At 44.2% G+C, this 19,809-nt stretch overlaps 1 protein-coding gene across 2 annotated transcripts in view; it reads left to right on the top strand.

Annotated features, from left to right (window-relative positions):
• The window catches only part of INKA2 (inka box actin regulator 2), a 41,541-nt gene extending 23,341 nt beyond the window's left edge, over positions 1 to 18,200 (top strand). Inside the window, exons 2-3 of one of the 2 annotated variants that reach the window (XR_014789930.1) lie at positions 16,082 to 17,954; positions 18,063 to 18,200. Coding sequence is in view for 1 of the 2 variants with exons in the window: in XM_084848352.1 (XP_084704478.1) it covers positions 16,082 to 17,134 (1,053 nt within the window). In the remaining variant the exon portion in view is untranslated. Of the gene's footprint in view, positions 1 to 16,081; positions 17,955 to 18,062 lie in introns of those variants that run through there. The other variant, XM_084848352.1, reaches the window with a different exon arrangement.
• The last annotated feature ends 1,609 nt before the right edge of the window (positions 18,201 to 19,809 follow it).

Genomic DNA, 19,809 nt, shown 5'->3' with positions numbered 1-19,809 from the left:
GTTCTGATTCGGAGGAAGAGCAGTCGCTCCTGGGAGAGGAGCGCGCCCCTTTTTCGCAGGGCCCGCAGCTGACAGAGATTCCTCCCACCCACATTCCTAGATTAGAAAGCAGTCCAGGGAGTGACCCAGCACCGATAGCAGACTGGTTAGATGCGCGGCGCAGATGCAGAGAGCGGCGCCAAATGGAGAGCGTGGAAAAGAGGCGTAGCACCCGGTTGGCGCTCAAAGAACGGTTGCGCCCAGAGGATCCAAGGGAAAAGGGGAGGGATTCTCCCTAGTCCTTATATACAGGGGACTGCCAGTAATTGCTTTTCAAACGGGGACCAACTGTTCCAACTTAGGGCATAGAGATGCTGCTGCTCAGATCTAGTTGCTACCTGTAGAGTTGTAAGTTATAAAAGAAGAATAAAGCTTTGAAAAGAATCCCTTTGTCTGCGTCTGGACTTGGCTACTAAATTAGACTGAGAGAGCCCTCCAAAGAGCCCTTGACACTGATGTCTGAACTGGATGGAGGCTGGAGATAGTGAAAAGGAAAGTTAATGAGTGGAGGGTTGTTGCTTAGTTGCATATATCTAGAGGCATTTATATCAGAGGCTGTGAAGGACTGATATGCCTGTATATTTAGTCAGATCAGGTCTGGAGAAGGCCAGGAAGAAAGCTGAGTCAGCTATTTTGCCTTCACCATTCCTACTTAGGTCATGGAAATGTGGTTTGTAGCTTATCCATGTGGCGCCACCCTTAAAATACCTTTGACTCATATGACTGAAAGGTAAAAACTTTTGTGGATTACCCTGCAGGGAAATGGGATTAGCATCCTTTGGCTAAATTCCCTTTGGTCTGTTAGAAAGCTACAGAGAATTACCCAAGACACACTCAGTCTGGAACAAGTTGTTAGTTTTGAATAACTCAGTACCAATATATGAGGCAAATAGCTTTCTTATGCTATTTTTTAGCACTCCACAAATCATGGAACATAACTCTTCAACAAATCCAGGTTGGGGGAACTTTAGAACCATGAATGCACCTATCTGCACCAGACACTTTTTAGCTTAGCTTTAGGATATTCATCCAGGTGATTTAAAAAATAAATCAAGGGCTTTTTTCTATCAATATACTAGAACTACTCAAGTGCAGAAGCAAGAGCTTGCCACCTTGATCCAGCATAAGGATGAGGTGCTAGTCTTGCTGCAGAGAAAATAGCACTGCTGCAGGGTGATAGCATCACTGACTTTAAATAATTAAAAAAGAAGAAATCTCCAGATACATGCATTCCAGCAGCAATGAGTGGGAGTGCAGTATCTTTACCTAAACTTTCTTCTTTTAAAAAAAAAAGTTTAAAATTTAAAGAAGTAGTTGCGATGTTTTGTTATTAATTGCTTTGGTTAGTTTATCGATCAATTACACATCTTTTGATTGACAAAAAGTTGCCCCAATAATAGCAGAGCGGATTTTTTTAAAAATCTGTATATAACTTGTAACAGAAGTACTTGTAACCCTTGCAGAAGGCAGTACAGTGATGGCGGTGGAGCTTTCTGCTTCAGCACTAGGGATGGCGGAGAATTTCTCCCCGAAACTTCGGGGGGCCGAGCGCCAACGTGTTCGGCCCCCCGAACAAGTTTCGGGGAGAAATTCTCTGCCCACCCCCCGCACCCCCCCCCGGGACGGGACTTACCTTTGGCGAATGTCCTTCCCGGCAGCGTGTCCGGCCGGCGGTTTGGCGGGTGTTCGTGCGGGGCGGGAGCGGCAGCCGGTCTTTCGACCGGCTGCCGCCGCCGCCATTCCAAGAAAAGAAAAAAAAACAAAAACGCCCCCATGATAGGCTACGTGACGATTAACGTAGCCTATCACGGCTAGATTTGCAAAGTCAGCCGTGATAGGCTACGTTAATCGTCACGTAGCCTATCACGGGTGACTTTAAAAAAAAAAAGCGCGTACGGATAATGGCGGCCCCCATAGGGAGCCGCCATTCCCGTTCCTTATTTGGTCGCTGTAGTCTACGTAAAGATTTACATAGACTAGGGCGAAAATAAGGGCAACGCTATTTGCGTTGCCCTTATTTTCACCGTAGTCTACGTAAATCTTTACGTAGACTACAGCGACCAAATAAGGAACGGGAATGGCGGCTCCCTATGGGGGCCGCCATTAGCGTACGCGCTTTTTTTTTTTTTTAAAGTCACCCGTGATAGGCTACGTGACGATTAACGTAGCCTATCACGGCTGACTTTGCAGATCTAGCCGTGATAGGCTACGTTAATCGTCACGTAGCCTATCACGGGGGCGTTTTTTTTAAAAAAAAAAACTTTGGAGTTCGTGGCCGGGCGAGGCGAGGCGCCTCCTCCCCGGCCTGAATTTCGGCCAGGCGAGGCGGGAAGCCTCCCCCCCGGCCTGAATTTCGGCCGGGCGAGGCGGGAAGCCTCCCCCCCCCCGGCCTGAACTTCGCGGGGGGAGCAGCGAAGCGCATCCCCCCCACCGCGAACAAGCTTCGAGGACAGGTAAGTGACTTTCGTCCACCCCTATTCAGCACCAGGAATGTTTCCAGCAGTGCACTTCTCTGTCCATCCATACCTGCAGAGAGGGAGGGTCACAGTATTCAGCAGCTGCTCAGATGTCGTCCCCAGGAGCTTAGGATTTTTCACTTGTCATGTGATACACCGGCTCACAACTACATATGAAAACAACCACAAATAAATAAGTCACAGTAGCACCATCACACCAAAAGGCATTATCTGAAAAGACCTTGAAGTGATAGTTATGCGTTTTTCCTCTCCTGTTTTTTCAGGAGCTCTGCATGCTCCTCTGGGGAAATGTTGTTTTCTGTTTGGTCCAACTGCAAATAGAATTGAAACGCTTGACTTACTCATTTTGTTCCTCTGTAGAACACTAGAGCTTGTGACAAGCCATCTCTCTGTACTTGGAAAAAACTGGCCTTTTAATACAAAATTGCCTCCTTCGATTCAAGATCGAAATTCTGAGTTTTAGCCTGCCTGCTCCTTTAGAGTTCACAATCCCCACACAGTCTGACTTGGACAAGTCTTCAAGTCTTCTGTATGCCCTGTCATACAGCCTGATTTTTCAGTATCACGGAATTTAGCCTACTCCCTTGCTGCGGGGTAGAGACACCTTCTCAGACACATGTTCACAGCTATTTTTTCATTGGCCATGTTAGCTGCAGCAGGAAAAACAGCCTGGATTTTTAGCATATCATCACATTTCACACCACTTCAAGGAGAATTGGCTAGAATGGAGAAGTGGAGCTTCCTTATGGCAAAAGTGCTATGTTATTTATTTATATCTATCATCTATCACATCTATAGCTGTCCAAGGAGCTCTGGGTGGCATAAATGTGAGTTTTCCTGTTTTATTCTCATAACAGCTCAGTAGCCTGTGTCAGACATCACAGCCAAACTGTGCCTTGGCTATGAGGGTCATACCTCAGACTGATGTGCTCTCTCCTTCTCCAATGCACTAAACAACAACTATTATTATAAAATATTATTAAGCACTAATGAACTGAGAAAGTGTTTGTCCTCAGGGAACTACACTTCTCTCTCTTTGCCTTTTTGAAACAATATCTTAATTTCAAAGAGGCTTGTACAGAAGAACATTCCAGTAGATTGTTCATGTTGTTGATTTTCTCCTAAAAATTCAGCATGGATACTTCTGCACTGGAAGATTTGCTTGGATACAAACACCTGGATTCATTACTTTATCCATCCACCTCTCCCTCCCCCTCAAAAAAAGACCCAGTGGTATTGATGTCATTCCTATAAAAATCCTTTTGTGTTCATTATAGCATCCTTTCCCAATAATCCAGATATTGTTCATTGAGAGTTCTGTTTCCTCTTCTTCGTTATTAAGGCCTGCTGTGGTAATCCACTCTTTCCTGTTCCCAAGATTTCACTGAACAATAACTTCCCCTCACGACACCTCTTTCATCCAAGGGCAGGACATCTGTCTTCCTTCCAATTATGAGAAGCTTCTTCTGACTTCTTATTCAGCTGCGCTGTGTTGTCACTCGTTTCCCCAGTCTGTACCAAAATATTACCTCGGGCCCGGGCAGCACAGATGTGATGACATGCTAGAAACAAAAACAAGTTTGACTCAAGGGGATTGGATGACGCCGAATTCCAGGAAAGCTCTGCAAACTCGGGCTCTTACAAAAATAGACGGGTGGACAGATAAGATACATTAGATGAGTTCTCTTATATAATTTCAAAAGTCTTGAAATATTTGGTTAAGGTGGGAAAAGAAGAATGAAGAGATATTCTTCCTCTCATCCAAGACCTAATGTCTCCAAGGCGTTAGCTTCTGTTGTGTTTGTGTCTTCAGAGTGGGCATGTATTTTTTTAGAGAATGTATTATATTTTGGATGCAATCCCATACCCACTTACCTGGCAGTAAGCCCCACTGAATTTAATAGAATTTACTTCTGAGTAGACATGTATAGAATTGCACTGTTTGTGTATATAGGCTTGCCCAAATCTGAATGCACAGTACAGTGTCAGCATGTTTATTATTTATTTATGTCACATTTCCCCCAAGTCTGATCCTAGAAGTTGTAGGTTCTAGAGTCCAAGAGTCCCAAGGTGGTCATCACAAACAGGGATCCGGCAAAAGGCAAGGTCTCAGCAGTCCAGATCACAGGCAGGACATTTCCAAGGCAACACAGCAGACAAAGGGCAAGCAGGAGAAGGATCAGAGTTCAGCCCAGTGCATTGACATGCATTGGAAAACAGAAACGGATCTTTGGACAAACGGAAACGGACAATAAATACATGACCTTTGGAGACCTGGTAGCCCTCATGGAGCTGATTGAACCTGCCCATTTTCAGGCAGTCAGGTCCAGTGGCTTTTGTACTTGTCACAGGTAAAAATTGGCTGTGATTTAAGAAAATCTGTCCAAGCAAAGAGCTATATTTTTTGTGTGCTTCCACATAAGTGCATAGAGTTTGGGGACCTGGCAGCCCCTATATAGATGACTTAATCTGCCAAATTTCAGACAGGCCTGGTGGCTTTTGTTCTAGCCACAGGTAAAATTTGACTTTTTCCAGAAAATATGTCAAAGCAAAGAGCTTTAATTTTTTGCTCTTCCACATAAGCAAATGAAATTTGAGGACCTGGCAGCCCCTATGGAGTTGACTGAACCTGCCAAATTTCAGACAGTTAGGTCCAGTGGCTTTTGTGCTAGCCATGTGTAAAGTTTCCTTTTCTCAAAGACTAAAACAAAAAGTAAAAACTGCCAAGCTACACAGGGGATTAGAGATCCTAATCAGAAGGTATTTAAGGTGACCATTAGGAGGTCACTATCTCTAATCTCTGGTGTAGGTTTTTTTGAGGTGCAAAAAACCTCTCTCCCCCTACTTTTCTGCTCTTACATGCCCACTGTTGGGAGCTTGCTTGCAATGAAATTTTGAAGAGGGAGAAGGAAGGGAAGAAAGAGCTTCATGTGAAATACTGGTATTTCACACAGCACTTAATTTTACTGCCCCAAAGTGGAACCTTTGGCTTCTGCAGAAGTTTAGTAGCTTCAATAAAGCAAAGGATCCAATCAGCCTCCACAAACTTCTTTCTCCCCCTCCACTTTAATTTCTACTAAATAGCTGTAGGACTCAAATTATTTCAAAAGGAGGGTTAGGACTATGTGGCATCATGATCAAGAAACTGCTGGGGCTTTTAAACAGGTTCTACAGTTTAAAAAAAGCTAGAAAAAGCCCTCAGCCACTTCACATGAAGTTCATTTAAGTACGTGCAATCCTTACAAACCCTCCACAGCCTCCTAAATTCCTCTGAAGTACTACCTCTCTGAAAGGAGCCGCTTGGCTTAGGGAATTCTCTCTACCCCCCACCCTGCATTTCCAGTCACCATTCTTCTTTTCTTCTTCCCTCCCCTAACCTTTATTCCACCCAGAGCATATCTTGAGAAATTCTTAAAGAAATTCTTAAATTCTCTTCAGTGGGCAAGAGAAGTTCTGAACTGTATTTGACTTTATACGAACAGACAAGAGGGTCGTTTTTTCTCCTTCTCCTCACTCAAGTCTTTGAGAAGAGTGGGTTCACATGGTTGCGGAGAAACAGATCTGGGGCTGTTTTGTCTGTCAGTTGCCATTCTCCAGCAATAGGAAGGGCTGTAGCTCAGTGGCAGAGCATATGCTTGGCATGCAGAAGGTCCCGGGTTCAATCCCCAGCATCTCCAGGTAGGGCTAGGAAAGAATCCTGCCTGAAACCCTGGAGAGCCACTGCTGCCAGTCACCGTCAACAATACTACACTAGATGGACCCAGGGTCTCACTCAGTATAAGGCAGCTTCCTATGTTCCTATGAACAGAAAGCTTTAATAAAAATAGGAGTGTTTGGTTTGTTTTTTAAGTGTAGGGGAGATAAATACTGCTCATTTATACTGTCCTATGTATGCCTACTCAGAAGCCCCATTATGTTTAATGAGGCTTACCTTCATGAAAGTGTGCATAGAATTCCAGCATGAGTTACTTTTGTAGGGACGTTTGCACTTTGATGTTCTGGATGGTTATTCAGAAATAAGTCCTGAGTTGTGAGCATGGTATTGCAGGCTTTATACAGTTCCTACTCAATTCCACCTAATGAATTGACTACCTTTTCAGCTCAGTCCTATGCATGTTTTGTCATTTGTGGGTTTGGGGGGGGGGTTGCATGAACTCTAGCCTCAGTGGTGAGGGAAAGGCACTTAGTTCATGCTCAGAGTTTCTCCATAACTTAGCCCTAGTTTTGAAAACAGACTCATTGGCTGAATCCTGGTGAAGTCTTGGCACAAATGAAGTTAGGGGGAAGAAGATACAATGAGAGCTTGTGCATAACAAGGAGGTAGAGAGGAGTTGCACAAAACAAGACATCTGTTTTTATGAAGAGTTGCTGGAGGATGGTAGGATGAGGAGGAATGGTTGCATGGAGGGAAATAGAATTGGTAGGGGGAGAATGTAAGTGCTTAGTGGTGAAAGAAAAGCATTCTGCATATGCTCAGAGGCGCTCTCTATTTAAGAACATAAGAAGAGCCATGCTGCATCAGACCAAGGTCCATCTAGTCCAGCATTCTGTTCACACAGTGGCCAATCAGATGCCCATGGGAAACCCACAAGTAGAACATGAGTGCAATAGCATCTTCCCACCCATGTTCCCCTGCTGCTAATATTGGTGGAATGTAAATAAATTCTAGTCATTCTAAATTTGCATGTATGTATATCCTTCAGAAACTTTGCAGGCTTCTTGCCCGGGAGACACCTCTAATGACCTATGCATTTTCATACAAATTTACCCAAAAAACTATTGGGGAAAGGGTGAAGGGAAAGCAAATCACTCCCTCCCCCAAACTGGAGAACTCCCCTTCCACATGAACTGCTGCACTGACCCTTCTCAAACTTTGCTGGTTTCTTACTTAGGGACAGCTGTAGGCTGTAATTTTCAGAACAATGGTCCACAAGGAAAATAAGGAGATTAGTATGTCTTCTTTGGGAGACCTCAAAATGTCAAGGCCAACCTTGCACAAAAATCCTTGTGGCTATCATTCTGAAATTTGGAGACATGATCTCCTCTGATGGGGCAATGAATCCTGAAATGTGTATCCAATTCTTCCAAGTAATAAAAATTTTATTGGCAGTTCCCTTTAAAAGAAAATCAAAATTCACCTATAAGTTTTGTTGTTGTTGTTGTTCAGTCGTTCAGTCGTGTCCGACTTTTCGTGACCCCATGGACCATAGCACGCCAGGCCTTCCTGTCCTCCGCTCTCTCCCGGAGTGTGCTCAAGTTCATATTCATTGCATCGGTGATACTATCGAGCCATCTCATCCTCTGCTGTCCCCTTCTCCTTTTGCCTTCAGTCTTTCCCAGCATCAGGGTCTTTTCCAGAGAGTTTTCTCTTCACATTAGGTGGCCAAAATATTTGAGCTTCAGCTTCAGTATCTGTCCTTCCAATGAGCACTCAGGGTTGATTTCCTTTAGGATGGACTGATTTGACCTCCTTGCAGTCCAGGGGACTCGTAAGAGTCTTCTCCAGCACCACAGTTCGAAAGCATCAATTCTTCGGCGCTCAGCCTTCCTTATAGTCCAGCTCTCACAGCCATACATTACTACTGGGAAAACCATAGCTTTGATTATATGAACCTTTGTCGGCAAGGTGATGTCTCTGCTTCTTACTATGCTGTCTAGGTTTGCCATAGCTTTCCTCCCAAGGAGCAAGTGTCTTTTAATTTCATGGCTACAGTCACCGTCTGCGGTGATCTTGGAGCCCAAGAAAGTAAAATCTGTCACTGCTTCCATTTCTTCCCCTTCTATATGCCAGGAAGTGATGGGGCCAGATGCCATGATCTTCGTTTTTTTAATGTTGAGTTTCAAACCAGCTTTTGCACTCTCCTCTTTCACCCTCAACAAGAGGCTCTTGAGATCCTCTTCGCTTTCTGCCATTAGGGTGGTATCGTCTGCATATCGGAGGTTGTTGATAATTCTCCCGGCAATCTTAATTCCAACCTGCGATTCATCCAACCCGGCGTTTCTCATGATGTACTCTGCATATAAGTTAAATAAGCAGGGTGACAATATGCAGCCTTGTTAGAACTGCACCTATTTTTCTGACATTGGGCAGCTGTAATCCCCTTCTAGGGGGCTACTATGCCTGAAATTATCATCCAGTTCTGACCAAGAGAAAAAAGTTACAGGTTTTTTTTAAATTTCCAAAGGTAGTCAACAGGAAGGATAAAGACTCATTTTTCCAAACCTTGGCTCAGGTTTGGTGCTGAGCTGAAATGGTCCGACTACAAATTGGCCTGAGCAGAAGCAGGATGTTTTCCAAAATGCTGAATCGGGGTCTGAGTTGAAGGGGGGGGGTGTCAGCGCACACTTCTTATGTATGCATGTATGTAATCTATAAACACACGCAAGCACACCACATGCGCGCGCGCATATATATATATATATATATATATATCAGCTTAGACTTGGATATATTATAAAGATAGATGATGGATGGATGGATGGATGGATGGATGGATGGATGGATGGATGGATGCAAATTTGTGTTATGGGCCTGTGCCCCAGATCTTTTAAGAACATAGCAACGTCCCTGCTGAAAAGTGTCATTGTAAACACATATTTTAGCCAAGGCCTCTAGACAGCCATGATGTGTCCATAATTGATTGATTGATTGACTGGTGATGCCATATAATTGGCTTTCAGCCTGAGTTGCCAGTAAACACTTTGGAGTCATATCCTTGCCACGGTTGGTTGAAAAGTGTAAAGGTCCTCTTATCTTTACACAGATCCTTCATCTGATCCTTGGCAATTTACACAACACAACAGTTCAGAGCAGGGGTTCATATAAAGTAGCATAAGACAAGAGCAGCCTCCCCCAGCCTAGCGCTGTCCAGATTCTGGCTGGGAATGATGGGAGCTGTAGTCCAACACATCTGGAGGGGAAGGCTGTTTAGAACTAAGTATTTTGTGGCTTTGTTTTCACCACCTTGCTTTCTTTCCCAGAGAAAATCATTAGATAATGTATGAAATATGGTGTTGTTACTTTTCTATTTGTCGATTCCTGCTCAGATTTCCCCCTCAGAGGTCATAGCCCTATCTACAGCCTCGGAGGAGAAAAACCTCAGCATCCCATGACCCTTCACACACACTGTGTAGAAGCCATAGGATTGTCTTTTAAAAACTATGTAACCAAATATTGGCAGCAATTTAGACAGCAACAGAATTCATTACCAAGAACCCTTTGGAAAAGCAATATCTTTACTGAGCAGCTAATGCCAAGGAAGGGGGGCGGGGGGGACAACCAGATTTCCTGCAGAAGGGAATTCCAGCACTTGTGTGCCATTCATGAGAAGAGCCTATCCCATGTGGAACCTCAGATGTTTGGGGGGTGGGAGTGGGGCAGGGCCTCCAATGAAGACCTATGCAATCTGGTATGTTCATATGAGAAGAGATTGTCCTTAAGGTATACCAGCCCTGACGGTTTAGGGCTTTCAAGGTCAAAACCAGCACTCTGTATTGCTGCATTGTGTTCCTGAATGGCTCAGAGAACCAATAACAGCACTAAAATATCAGAGTTAAAGGCAGCCCCATAAAATAGTTCATTGCAGGCCTCTAATTTGGGTGTCACCAAGGCACTTGGGAAGGGCTGTAATTCAGTGGCAGAGCACATGCTTTGCATGCGAAAGGTTCCAAGTTCAATCTCTTGCATCACCAGGTAGGGCTAGGAAAGGATCCTGCTTGAACCTCTGGAAAGCAGCTGCCAGTCCGTGTCAACAATACTAGGCTAAATGGACCAATGGTCTGACTCAGTGACCCAGTTCGCACCATCACTGGGGAAATGAGCCACAGTGGTTTATTCCATGCCAACATGTGTGCAGTGGTCACATGCCCGGGGGATTAGCATAATTACCCTCAGCAGCGCAGCTTGTCATGTTGTGCAAACATAGCCAGGGTGGCTTGTTGCTGTGGGTAACAAGCCACCCAGAACCCATGGGTTGTTGTAGGGCTTGGGGTGGGTTGTTACCCTGGCCAGGTTCACATGACATGAGAAGCCATGCTGCTGAGGGCAATTACGCTGATCCCTCCTGCCCCTGGCACGTGACTGGTACGTGCCCAGTGATTAACAAGCCACCGTGAGTTATGACCCACCCTGCGATCATTCAAACCATATCAGTATAAGGCAGCTTCCTATGTTCCACATGTGACAACGGCTAACTATAAGCACAGGTGGTATTAGTGATTTGAGTGGTTCATTTTCCTCACATATTCAGCGACATAGAGATTCTCACCTCTGCAAAACCCATTGCAAAATAATGTTGAAACTGCTCCCCAGGTTTAGAACCACCATTGATTGATTGATTGATTCATTGATTGATTGTTGCATTGATTGATTGATTGATTGATTGTTTAAAACTTTTCTTGGCTGCCTTTCAGGGTAGAAGCCCTCCAAAGGCAGCTTAGCATCTCTTAACACCTCAAATAGCTCTTTTGTTGGATGCCCCAAAATTTATTGTCTCACTGGAGGGCAAAGTTTGGAACACACGGTTTCCCCAACAGATAGCAAATACTAAACATTCAAATGAATAAACTGTGATATTAGTCTTACAACAATAAACCATGAGTGGATGAAAACCATAAGAGAGTATCAGATGTTGGCACTGTCAGGCAGTTCCCAAGGCCCATAGTCCAGGGTGGGGGGTATTGCTGATCTCTAGGGCGTTCTGATGCCTCTGCTCCTTCTCCTGGCTGTTGCTGCCTGTACACCTGCCCTCTCCAAACAAGCGGAGCGAGAAGAAGGAGTAGGGGCCTCTGCTTTCCTTGTCCTCTCCTTCTTGAGGTGGTACAGATAGGGCCTATGGGGAAAGGAATGGGTTGTGGAACTGTGGTGAGGCAGAGGAGATGAGCTCACTCCAAGAGGGATGAGCTTACTCAAAAAGATGAAATGCATCCTCATAAAAGAGAACAGCGGCTTGCAAATACTAATGAATATGTAGAGATGCGAATTTAGAAATAATTACTCTTGTTTAAATAGAAATACATACTCACCATTGCGGGAGACTGACATTGAGGGAGACTGACATTGCGGGGGACCTCTGTGCCTGTCCAGTGTGCTCAGGAGGTGCTAACTACTGATGGCAACTTCAAGGCCCTTGTTCTGCCTCCTTATGGCTCTTTGTCTTTAAACCAGACTTGGACTGGACAGCCCTTCGAATAGAAGATGCCTTCAGATAGGGGACACATGGCCACCCGATGGCCTACTGAGATCAGCCTGCTCATGAGCCCCCCAAAATATGGAACCAGCACTGCATGTTTGGGACAGATAAGTCTCATTTTATTGGCTGTGAGCAATTACTCCTAGCATCAGCTAGTTAAAAGGAATAAGACATGTTTTTAATTAGCTATTATTTTGATCTCCCTTGCAACGTAAAGTGATGTTTTAGCTGATTTCACAGCACAGTCTCTCTGTAAATGGAACACAAAAGATCTAGCGCCTTTAGATATCCTGCTGCAGGATGGCTTATGTAACATCCCTTGTGTAACTTTTGCTAAGAGCACCTCTAGCGGTATCATGCTGATTCTTTCTCTGAGGTTGTTTTTTAATGCTGTAATGCAATCTAAAATCGAGATTATGTAATAAATCACCCTAAATTCAAAGTGGGTCTATGCGAAAAGCTTGATTAAGGCTACAATCCTAAACACACTGACTCTAGAGAGCAAGCCCTAATGGACTTACTTCTGAGTAAACATAGTGTGGCTGCAATTGTGTTCACAAGTACTTGGGAATAAGTACTATAAACTTCAGTGGGATTTACTTCTAAGTAAATGCACACAGGATGGAACTTCTTGGATACTAGACAGATCACCAGCAGGATCTCTAACACAGCAGTACCTTTTGCCAAAGAGACAAGATCCTTGCAAGGCGCATTTGTCTGCATTGTTGCTACCATGTTGGTCAATATGATTTTGGATCTATTAAAATGATCTCCGTTATTATATTTTTCTCTGATTTTCACCAGAAAGCTAAGAGTATTCTGGTAAGAATAGTGGATTTTTATGTATCTCCTTCATATTTAGGTTCAAAAAAAGTAGCATCGTCAGTTGCCACCTTAGAGAGTTTATAAGGGTGTGTAACTGTTCACAGCACCTTAGAGTAGAATCCTGTGGTCCCTGGGAGGGCTCCCAGGGACATAGGATAATGCGGACCACCCTCTTCATGAGTGGAGGAGAAGGTCCACCACTGGAAACCTTGTTTTGGCAGCAGAAAGCTCTGCTGTCATCACTCTGATGGCAGAGGGGCTGAAAAGGTGCATATTGAGGAGGTGGGTCAGGGAAGGCTTTGGATCCACAACTGTACTTTTTTCACAGCTATTCACTATGCTTGTTTCCCTATCTGTGGTACACTTATACCTTTTTACCCGAGCATCTTTGTTGAGTGATCCTAGCCAGCCAGGGATGATGTATGTTTTGATGCCGCAGCACCAGATTTGGCTATGCAGTACCATCACTGAACAAATGAAACTAATGTTTTGCTCTCAAAGCATGGGATACCCCTGTTACTGAGGAAACTGCTGTGTATCAGCCCAGTTTCCTTGACAGTGGGATGTATTTCCTCCCCATATATTTTCACAGCCTTTTGCACCATCTCCAAAAGGGTGGGCACTTTGGGGGCCATGCAAAAAATGTTTGCAAAAGTCAGTGCTCCCTTTGGGCTCACTCTATATCCAGTCCCTTTACAACCCTCCATGTCTGCCTGCCCATAAAATCCAAATTGTTCTTATAAGGAGCTCCTTCTGCTAAACCCAACCAATGGTCTGTCTAGCTCAGGACTGTATCCCCTGACTGACTTGCTGTTCAAGTCTTTCTATATGAGGCCTCTTTCCCAGACCCTGCTACTTAAGAGAATTCAGCGTAACTTTAAAAAAGTTTTTTTCAGGGGTAAAATCTGGTGCCATATATAACATGCAAAGCATGCGTTCTGCCACTGAGCTGAGGTCCCTTCAGAAAAATGAAGGGCCGGGCATTTCCTCTGGCTGGGAATTAAACCCAGGCCATAATGGTGAGAGTGCCAAATGTGGACCCCTGGACAACTTGTACTTGTGCTTCTTTGTTACCATCTTGCTCTCTGGAAAAGAAGCAGGGAATGAGCGCTTTTGAAATATTAATAATTCCTAATAGGTCCTTGTCACATGAGGCATGCTTTGTGATTATATTCCTCCCTGTCTCCCCCCCGCCCCCATGGGGGAGTTAATTGAATCAATGAAGTGAACAGCACAGCCATCCAGCATATGCTGAATTTCCTATCAGCCCCAGTCATTACTGCAAGACCCTTTGTCACTCATCATTGCTTGATTACACCACTTGGCCTGCAAGGAGATTTGATGGAAAGTGGCCAATGAAGGTCCAAGCTGTTTCCAAAGCCTGCTTTGCAAAGCTACAGATAAAAGGGGGATTCCATTAATAAGGCAGGAAAGGTTAGGACAAGAGGCATTACAGCAAATCTGGAAAGAGGTAAGGTGATAGTTTTCTCTGAGGCTTAGAGAACAGATGGGCCCCCAGGAGGGTCACTTAAGAGCTGTTCTATTGTAGGAATATGGCTGTTGCTTGTGCAGAGAAGGTCAATAAAGCTTTCTATGGATTTGACTAAAACTAGCCAGGAAGAGAGACTTTGCAAAATGCAGTCAGAAGTTAGTGGAAGCATCTTCCTTTTTAAACCTGGCAGCTATGTGTAGTCACCTTTTGGCAGGCAGATTGGGTTGTTGCTTCTACTTCAACTGTTTCTCTGCATCCAAGTTTTGAACCTTTGTTATTGGAGGGGCGTTTTGCATGTTTGCAGATGGGGGGGGGGATTGCACCACATTTTCTGCAAAGCAGTAGCCTTTATTTCAATCCGATGAGATTGTGCATTCTCTGCTCCCAAGGAAACAGTGAGCGGTGAGCGGCCGAGTTAATGAAGTGAAACGATGGCGGATAATGCACAGTGATGTAGTTGCCAGCCATGCACACAGGTGTTCAAGGGTCAGCTGTAGAATAAGATCACTCCAAAAAGAGATTGCAATGAGCTTTCAAACAGCCTATGATAACAGACATGTAGATGTACAACCTTTTTTTTTCATGTGCCTTTGTGAACCCGTCTGAAAATCTCAGTACATCAAAGAGTTGCATCCTTTCCTCCAGCTCTGCAACAGAGAGAGGAGTAGTGGCAGCTGTTAGGAAGTATGGCCCATTTGTTTTATGATGCCGCTTTGGGAATGAGATCTGGTTCCTCTATAAGAGAAAATATATAGTGAAAGGGCAGAGTGGAGAATGTAGGCGCTGGGGGAAATAGCTGGCATGTTTAACAAGGCATGTAGGTAACAAAAAAGGCATGCTAATGATAAATCTAGCCTTGGAGCTAAAATAATAATCTTTTGTAGTTGTTTAAGTTGAAGAAGTTGTGTGTACTTTTAAAGTAATAATCGCTATTTTAATTTTGAATTTGCTTACATATTTCTGTCATTTCTCGGCCTGAAATATATTATTAAAATCTGAAGCTATGGCCCAGTTTTCACAAACAGCAGGGGTTGGATCCAGATTTATGCTGGATGAACTGTGCTGATGGAAATGGAATTCCCCGCCCTCTCCTTCCCATGGCAGCCCCTCCAAGCCCCTGAAAATACTACACAGAGAGTCAGGAGACCTGCTGCATGGGGTGAGCTGAAGGAGAATCCCTAAAAATCATATGAAGAGGCCTTCCACAAGAAGAGTGCTTCCTCTTGTGGAAGGTCCCTTTCTCTTGCAGAAGGCAGATACTGGATCCAACCCTAGATAATGTGGTAAGCCTGTATCTGGACTGTACCATTTCAGACAAGATGGGGGTTCAGAGCATTAATTGCTCCTCTCTATGAAAACATACTTTGCAGGTACAACTCTAGCATATTAGGAGAAAGTTTCTAATGTAGCTGACATGCTAATTTTCTGTGTGCAAGGACTTTTTTTGTATGAAATGAGCCTATACCTGCAAGCTGAAGCAGTACAGTCCATAGACAGTTTTACCACTTCATCCGCTGCTTGTAAGAACTAAGCCTATTTCACTAGATAATTGGACGAAAAACTTTTTTTTAGAAACCTTAATAGAATATGTGCATGATCTGAGAAAAAAGAAAAAATAGAAAATAGATGATCTGAACTAGTTCTTATGGGTGATTTTTTTTCTTTTGTAGCACTAAGATGTGATTTATGGGGCACACTGGGGAAGACTTAAGTGGATGAAGTCAATGGGTAAAATGCTATCAAATCCTGAAAGGCACAAATACAGCAAATAAATCCTTTCAGATATATTTTGGAATCTTATATTATTAACTCTTACAAACAAATAAAAACAGACATATCTGACCAGAAGCATATGATCTGAGATCTTTACAGCTCTGTATATCCTATTTAATAAGTAGAAAGGAAATCCAGTCTAATGTATGATATTTAGGCTTACATAAATCGCACAAGTGGAAGAGAACAGATTTCACTTCTCTTTTGGTTGTATCCGTGAAACTTGCTTTTATCCTTTTGCTTCTTCCAAACTAAATTGATAGCATCTTTTCCTCTCCCAACAGTTATCCATGAAGGAGGTTGGGGACGGGCTGCATGAACAGATGAACTGCATGATGGGTGCTCTGCAAGAGCTGAAACTCCTCCAGGTCCAGACAGCTTTGGAACAGCTGGAGATTTCTAGCCACCCCAAGCCAGTTTCAGGAGTTGGCCAGCATCAATATTGTCAAAACAATCAAGAAGTGCCAAGGGCAAGGTGTGAAGCCAACAGGCAGAGTGGGAAACTGCTGGGTAAAGGTTGTTTGGACAGCTGCAGTTCTTCAGCCTTTTTGTGCTCAACTCCGGTGTCACAACCCACCAGCCCATTTTACCACGTCACTTTGCCAGACAGTAGCCACGAGCACATCACTTCATCCCTTAATAGCATAAGCAGTGAGAACTACTACCATGTCAGTGGACCTTCATCAACTGTGAGCACGGCAGAGTACCATTCACCGAGGACATTTGAGTCATCCAGCGAGCACATGACTAGAAGCTGGTTTTCCCAAGACACAAGCAGCTGGTCTGAGAGCAAATCAGGTTGCAGAGAATGCCAGTTCTCTGATGAGACAAATGACTGGACTTCCTCACTAATGTCTCAAAGCAGAAATCGGCAGCCTCTGGTTCTGGGTGACAACATCTTTGCCGATTTGGTTGGGAACTGGTTAGATTTGCCTGAAATAGACAAAAAGGGAGACAAGAATGAGACGTCCCTGTCAGGCAGCAAGTCCCAAGAGTTCTACAGAAAATTCTCCCTCACAGCCAATATCTTCAAGAAGTTCTTAAGGAGCGTCCGGCCAGATCGGGACAGGTTGCTCAAGGAGAAGCCGTGCTGGCTACCAACAGAAGACAAAGAGGCAGAAATCTTAAAGAGGCCCAAAAAAGTAAACAAACAGAAGGGTACTTTTTACTTCCCGGTCCATGGGAACATACCAAACTCACATGAGAAAACAGAGAAGTGCCAAAAGAAGGAAACAAGCAAGGCCAAGGCCAAGGCCAAACATTGTGCCAAGAAGATCCGCAGCACAATGGACCACGCTCAGTCTGGGTTTGATTTTAACACAGCTGTATGGGTCTGAACTTCACACCTTGTCATCTCCTTGGCCAAAAGGGATCCATCCCAAATCAGAGATAAATCAGTGTGAGAAAAGGGAAAGAGAGACATATCAGACATGGAATAGGGTGACTGACTAGAAGGAGAGGGTCTCCATGAAATAGACGTTGACACACATCACTTCCACAAACACGGCTTGTATAAATACACCTCTTCAATAAAGAGAGCCAGATTGTATGCGGAAGCTTTCTAAAGTGCTCAAGGGAGTCCTTCACAGTTTGGAGGCCAGGGGAGTGTCTTAAAAATTAGCCCGTTCCTCTGTCCTTCCACCTACATAGGCTTCAAGTTTGCCAAACCTATTCACTCCATCTCTAATTCAGGTAGCAACACAATGTTGGATCTCAGTGTATGTGTGTGTGCGTGCATATGTGTGTGCGCACGCATACATGCACGCACTTTACCCATACGTGTGCGTGTGTGTGTGTGGTTGTTTTTTTAACTCTTGTGTGCACTAAATCCTGGATTTTGCACCAGGCAATTGAATAAGCACTTGATAGCTAAATTAAGAGTGAGGCATGAACTCATGAGAACAGAAAGACTGTGGGACTTGAACAATAGCTGGGTGAAGTTGGTACAGCCAATTATCACAATGCATTTTTTTTTTTACAGTTCTTTTTCTAAAGGATTATTTCTGGCTCACATGTCATGATCTTTACTAGACTGTGTCTAAGACGCGTTACGTAGTAAGTAGTAGCCCATCCCATCGCTGCAACTTTAGAATTAGCACAAGTCCTTCACCTCTTCATCTTGCCCTCAAAGCCTTAAACTCTGGATGCCACACTGAGGTCCCAAGTTGTAGTAGCCCATCCCATCGCTGCAACTTTAGAATTAGCACAAGTCCTTCACCTCTTCATCTTGCCCTCAAAGCCTTAAACTCTGGATGCCACACTGAGGTCCCAAGTTGAAATGGACCTTTCCCTGGTTTAGTTGTTTCATTTTGCATTTCTTATCGTGTATACATTTAGTCTCATGAGTTCTCCAGCAGTCCAGCTCTCCAAGAGTTTATTAAATAAAGTGATGTTTCTCAGTCCACATTTTATTTATTTATTTAAAATATTTCTTGGCCTCCTTTCAGGACAGAAGCCCTCCCCAAGGCGGCTTACAGCAATAAAAATACATAAAAACATTTAAAATATTAAAAGTGATAAAAACAATAAAAGCCAACAATAAAACCAACAATGTTAACAGCGGTAACAGCAATAGCAGTCATATCACAAGGCCATGGTAAAATAATACTTGTTCAAGGCCTTCTTAAAAGTCTGCAATGATGGAGCATGGTGGACCTCCGATGGTAGCTTGTTCCAAAGGTGAGGGGCCACTGCAGAGAAGGCCCTCTCACGTGTGATCACCCACCTGACTGTTCTCACAGGTGGGCAAATGAGAAGGGCCTCTCTTTCTGATCTTAAAGTGCAGGCAGACCGCACTTTAAGAGCATATGCCTTATGGAATATTTGTGAACTATGTGATCCAAAGCGGTCCCCCGGAGCATACAGGCTCTTTCATGTGCGCACTGGAACATCTTAGGATTTTTCTTCATTACTGCAGTTCCTCGTGCTTTCTCAGCTTTGAGGAGCATCTTCTCAAACTCGGGGCAGGGGATTTTTCAAGGAAAAGCCTTGCTATATGTCCTAGATCCCTGGGTGGCCCTTTGAATTGTGGCCTATGAGGGAAGTGCTGTCCCAGCTACAGCTGCAAGTTGACCCATGTTGCACAAGTCCTAGGGAGTGCAACATGACATCTGTTCATAGAACACTGAAGTATTCACCGCACAAGAAACTGAGGGACAGTCAAGCTAAACACTGGGGCAGTTCCACAGTGAGGCTTTTGAGCCTTTCAGAAGCTGACTTTCATTAGCATGGTGTCCAAATACTGCAAAGCATGTCAAGAGCAACCCGCAATTCAAAGGGTTTCCAGGAGGTGATGAGTTGAAGTCAGAGGCTAGAGGAGGGGTGCAGAACCTCTTTCAGCCTGAGGGGTGAATTCAATTGCAGAGAAGTTTGGGGAAGAGGTGCATTCCAGTGGTGGGTGTGGCCGAAGGCAAAAAGGGGCAGGGACAGAATACCAAAAATACTGGCACATTTTAGCTTAAAGCCAGTAACTAAGCCTTAGGAGAGGCATTTCGCCCTTTTAGAATGGGGGGGGGAACACACAAGAGCTGGAAAACCAACAAACGATCGGAGCGAGGGAAAGTGGGAAGGACTTGGTGACATTGGGAGGGAGAAGGACCATCTGGGGAACTTGGGGGGGGCAGATTTGGACCCCAGCCCTGAGCTTCATTCCTGGGCTAGAGACAAGGCAAGCCCTTGCAGGATTGGTTACTCTGTCAGGAAAAACAACTCATGGGGGCTTGGCCACATTAACAATATAGACATAATCCCATGAATTGGCTTCGGCCCAGAGTGGATTCACATTCAGACTTAAGTCATATCCATCTTTCATGTCCATTAATTAGCTTCTATTCCATGCTGTGATCCAGAGATCTGTGTATGCTAAACTTCTTTCATTGGAATATATTGGAAAGCCACTGCAGGCTGAGAGAAGTCTGTATGTGTATTGGAGACCTCTGCAACCAGAACAATAGAATGTGGGTCTGTAACACTCCCAAAATGAAGTGATGTGCAGGAAAAACCATATGTGAGT

The sequence above is a fragment of the Heloderma suspectum genome, chromosome 4 (assembly GCF_057233095.1).
Source record: "Heloderma suspectum isolate Gila_16-S chromosome 4, 16-S_ref, whole genome shotgun sequence".
NCBI classification, from domain to species: domain Eukaryota; kingdom Metazoa; phylum Chordata; class Lepidosauria; order Squamata; family Helodermatidae; genus Heloderma; species Heloderma suspectum.
The sequence above is the reverse complement of the archived record's forward strand: the minus strand, read 5'-3'. Positions and strand labels throughout refer to the sequence as shown.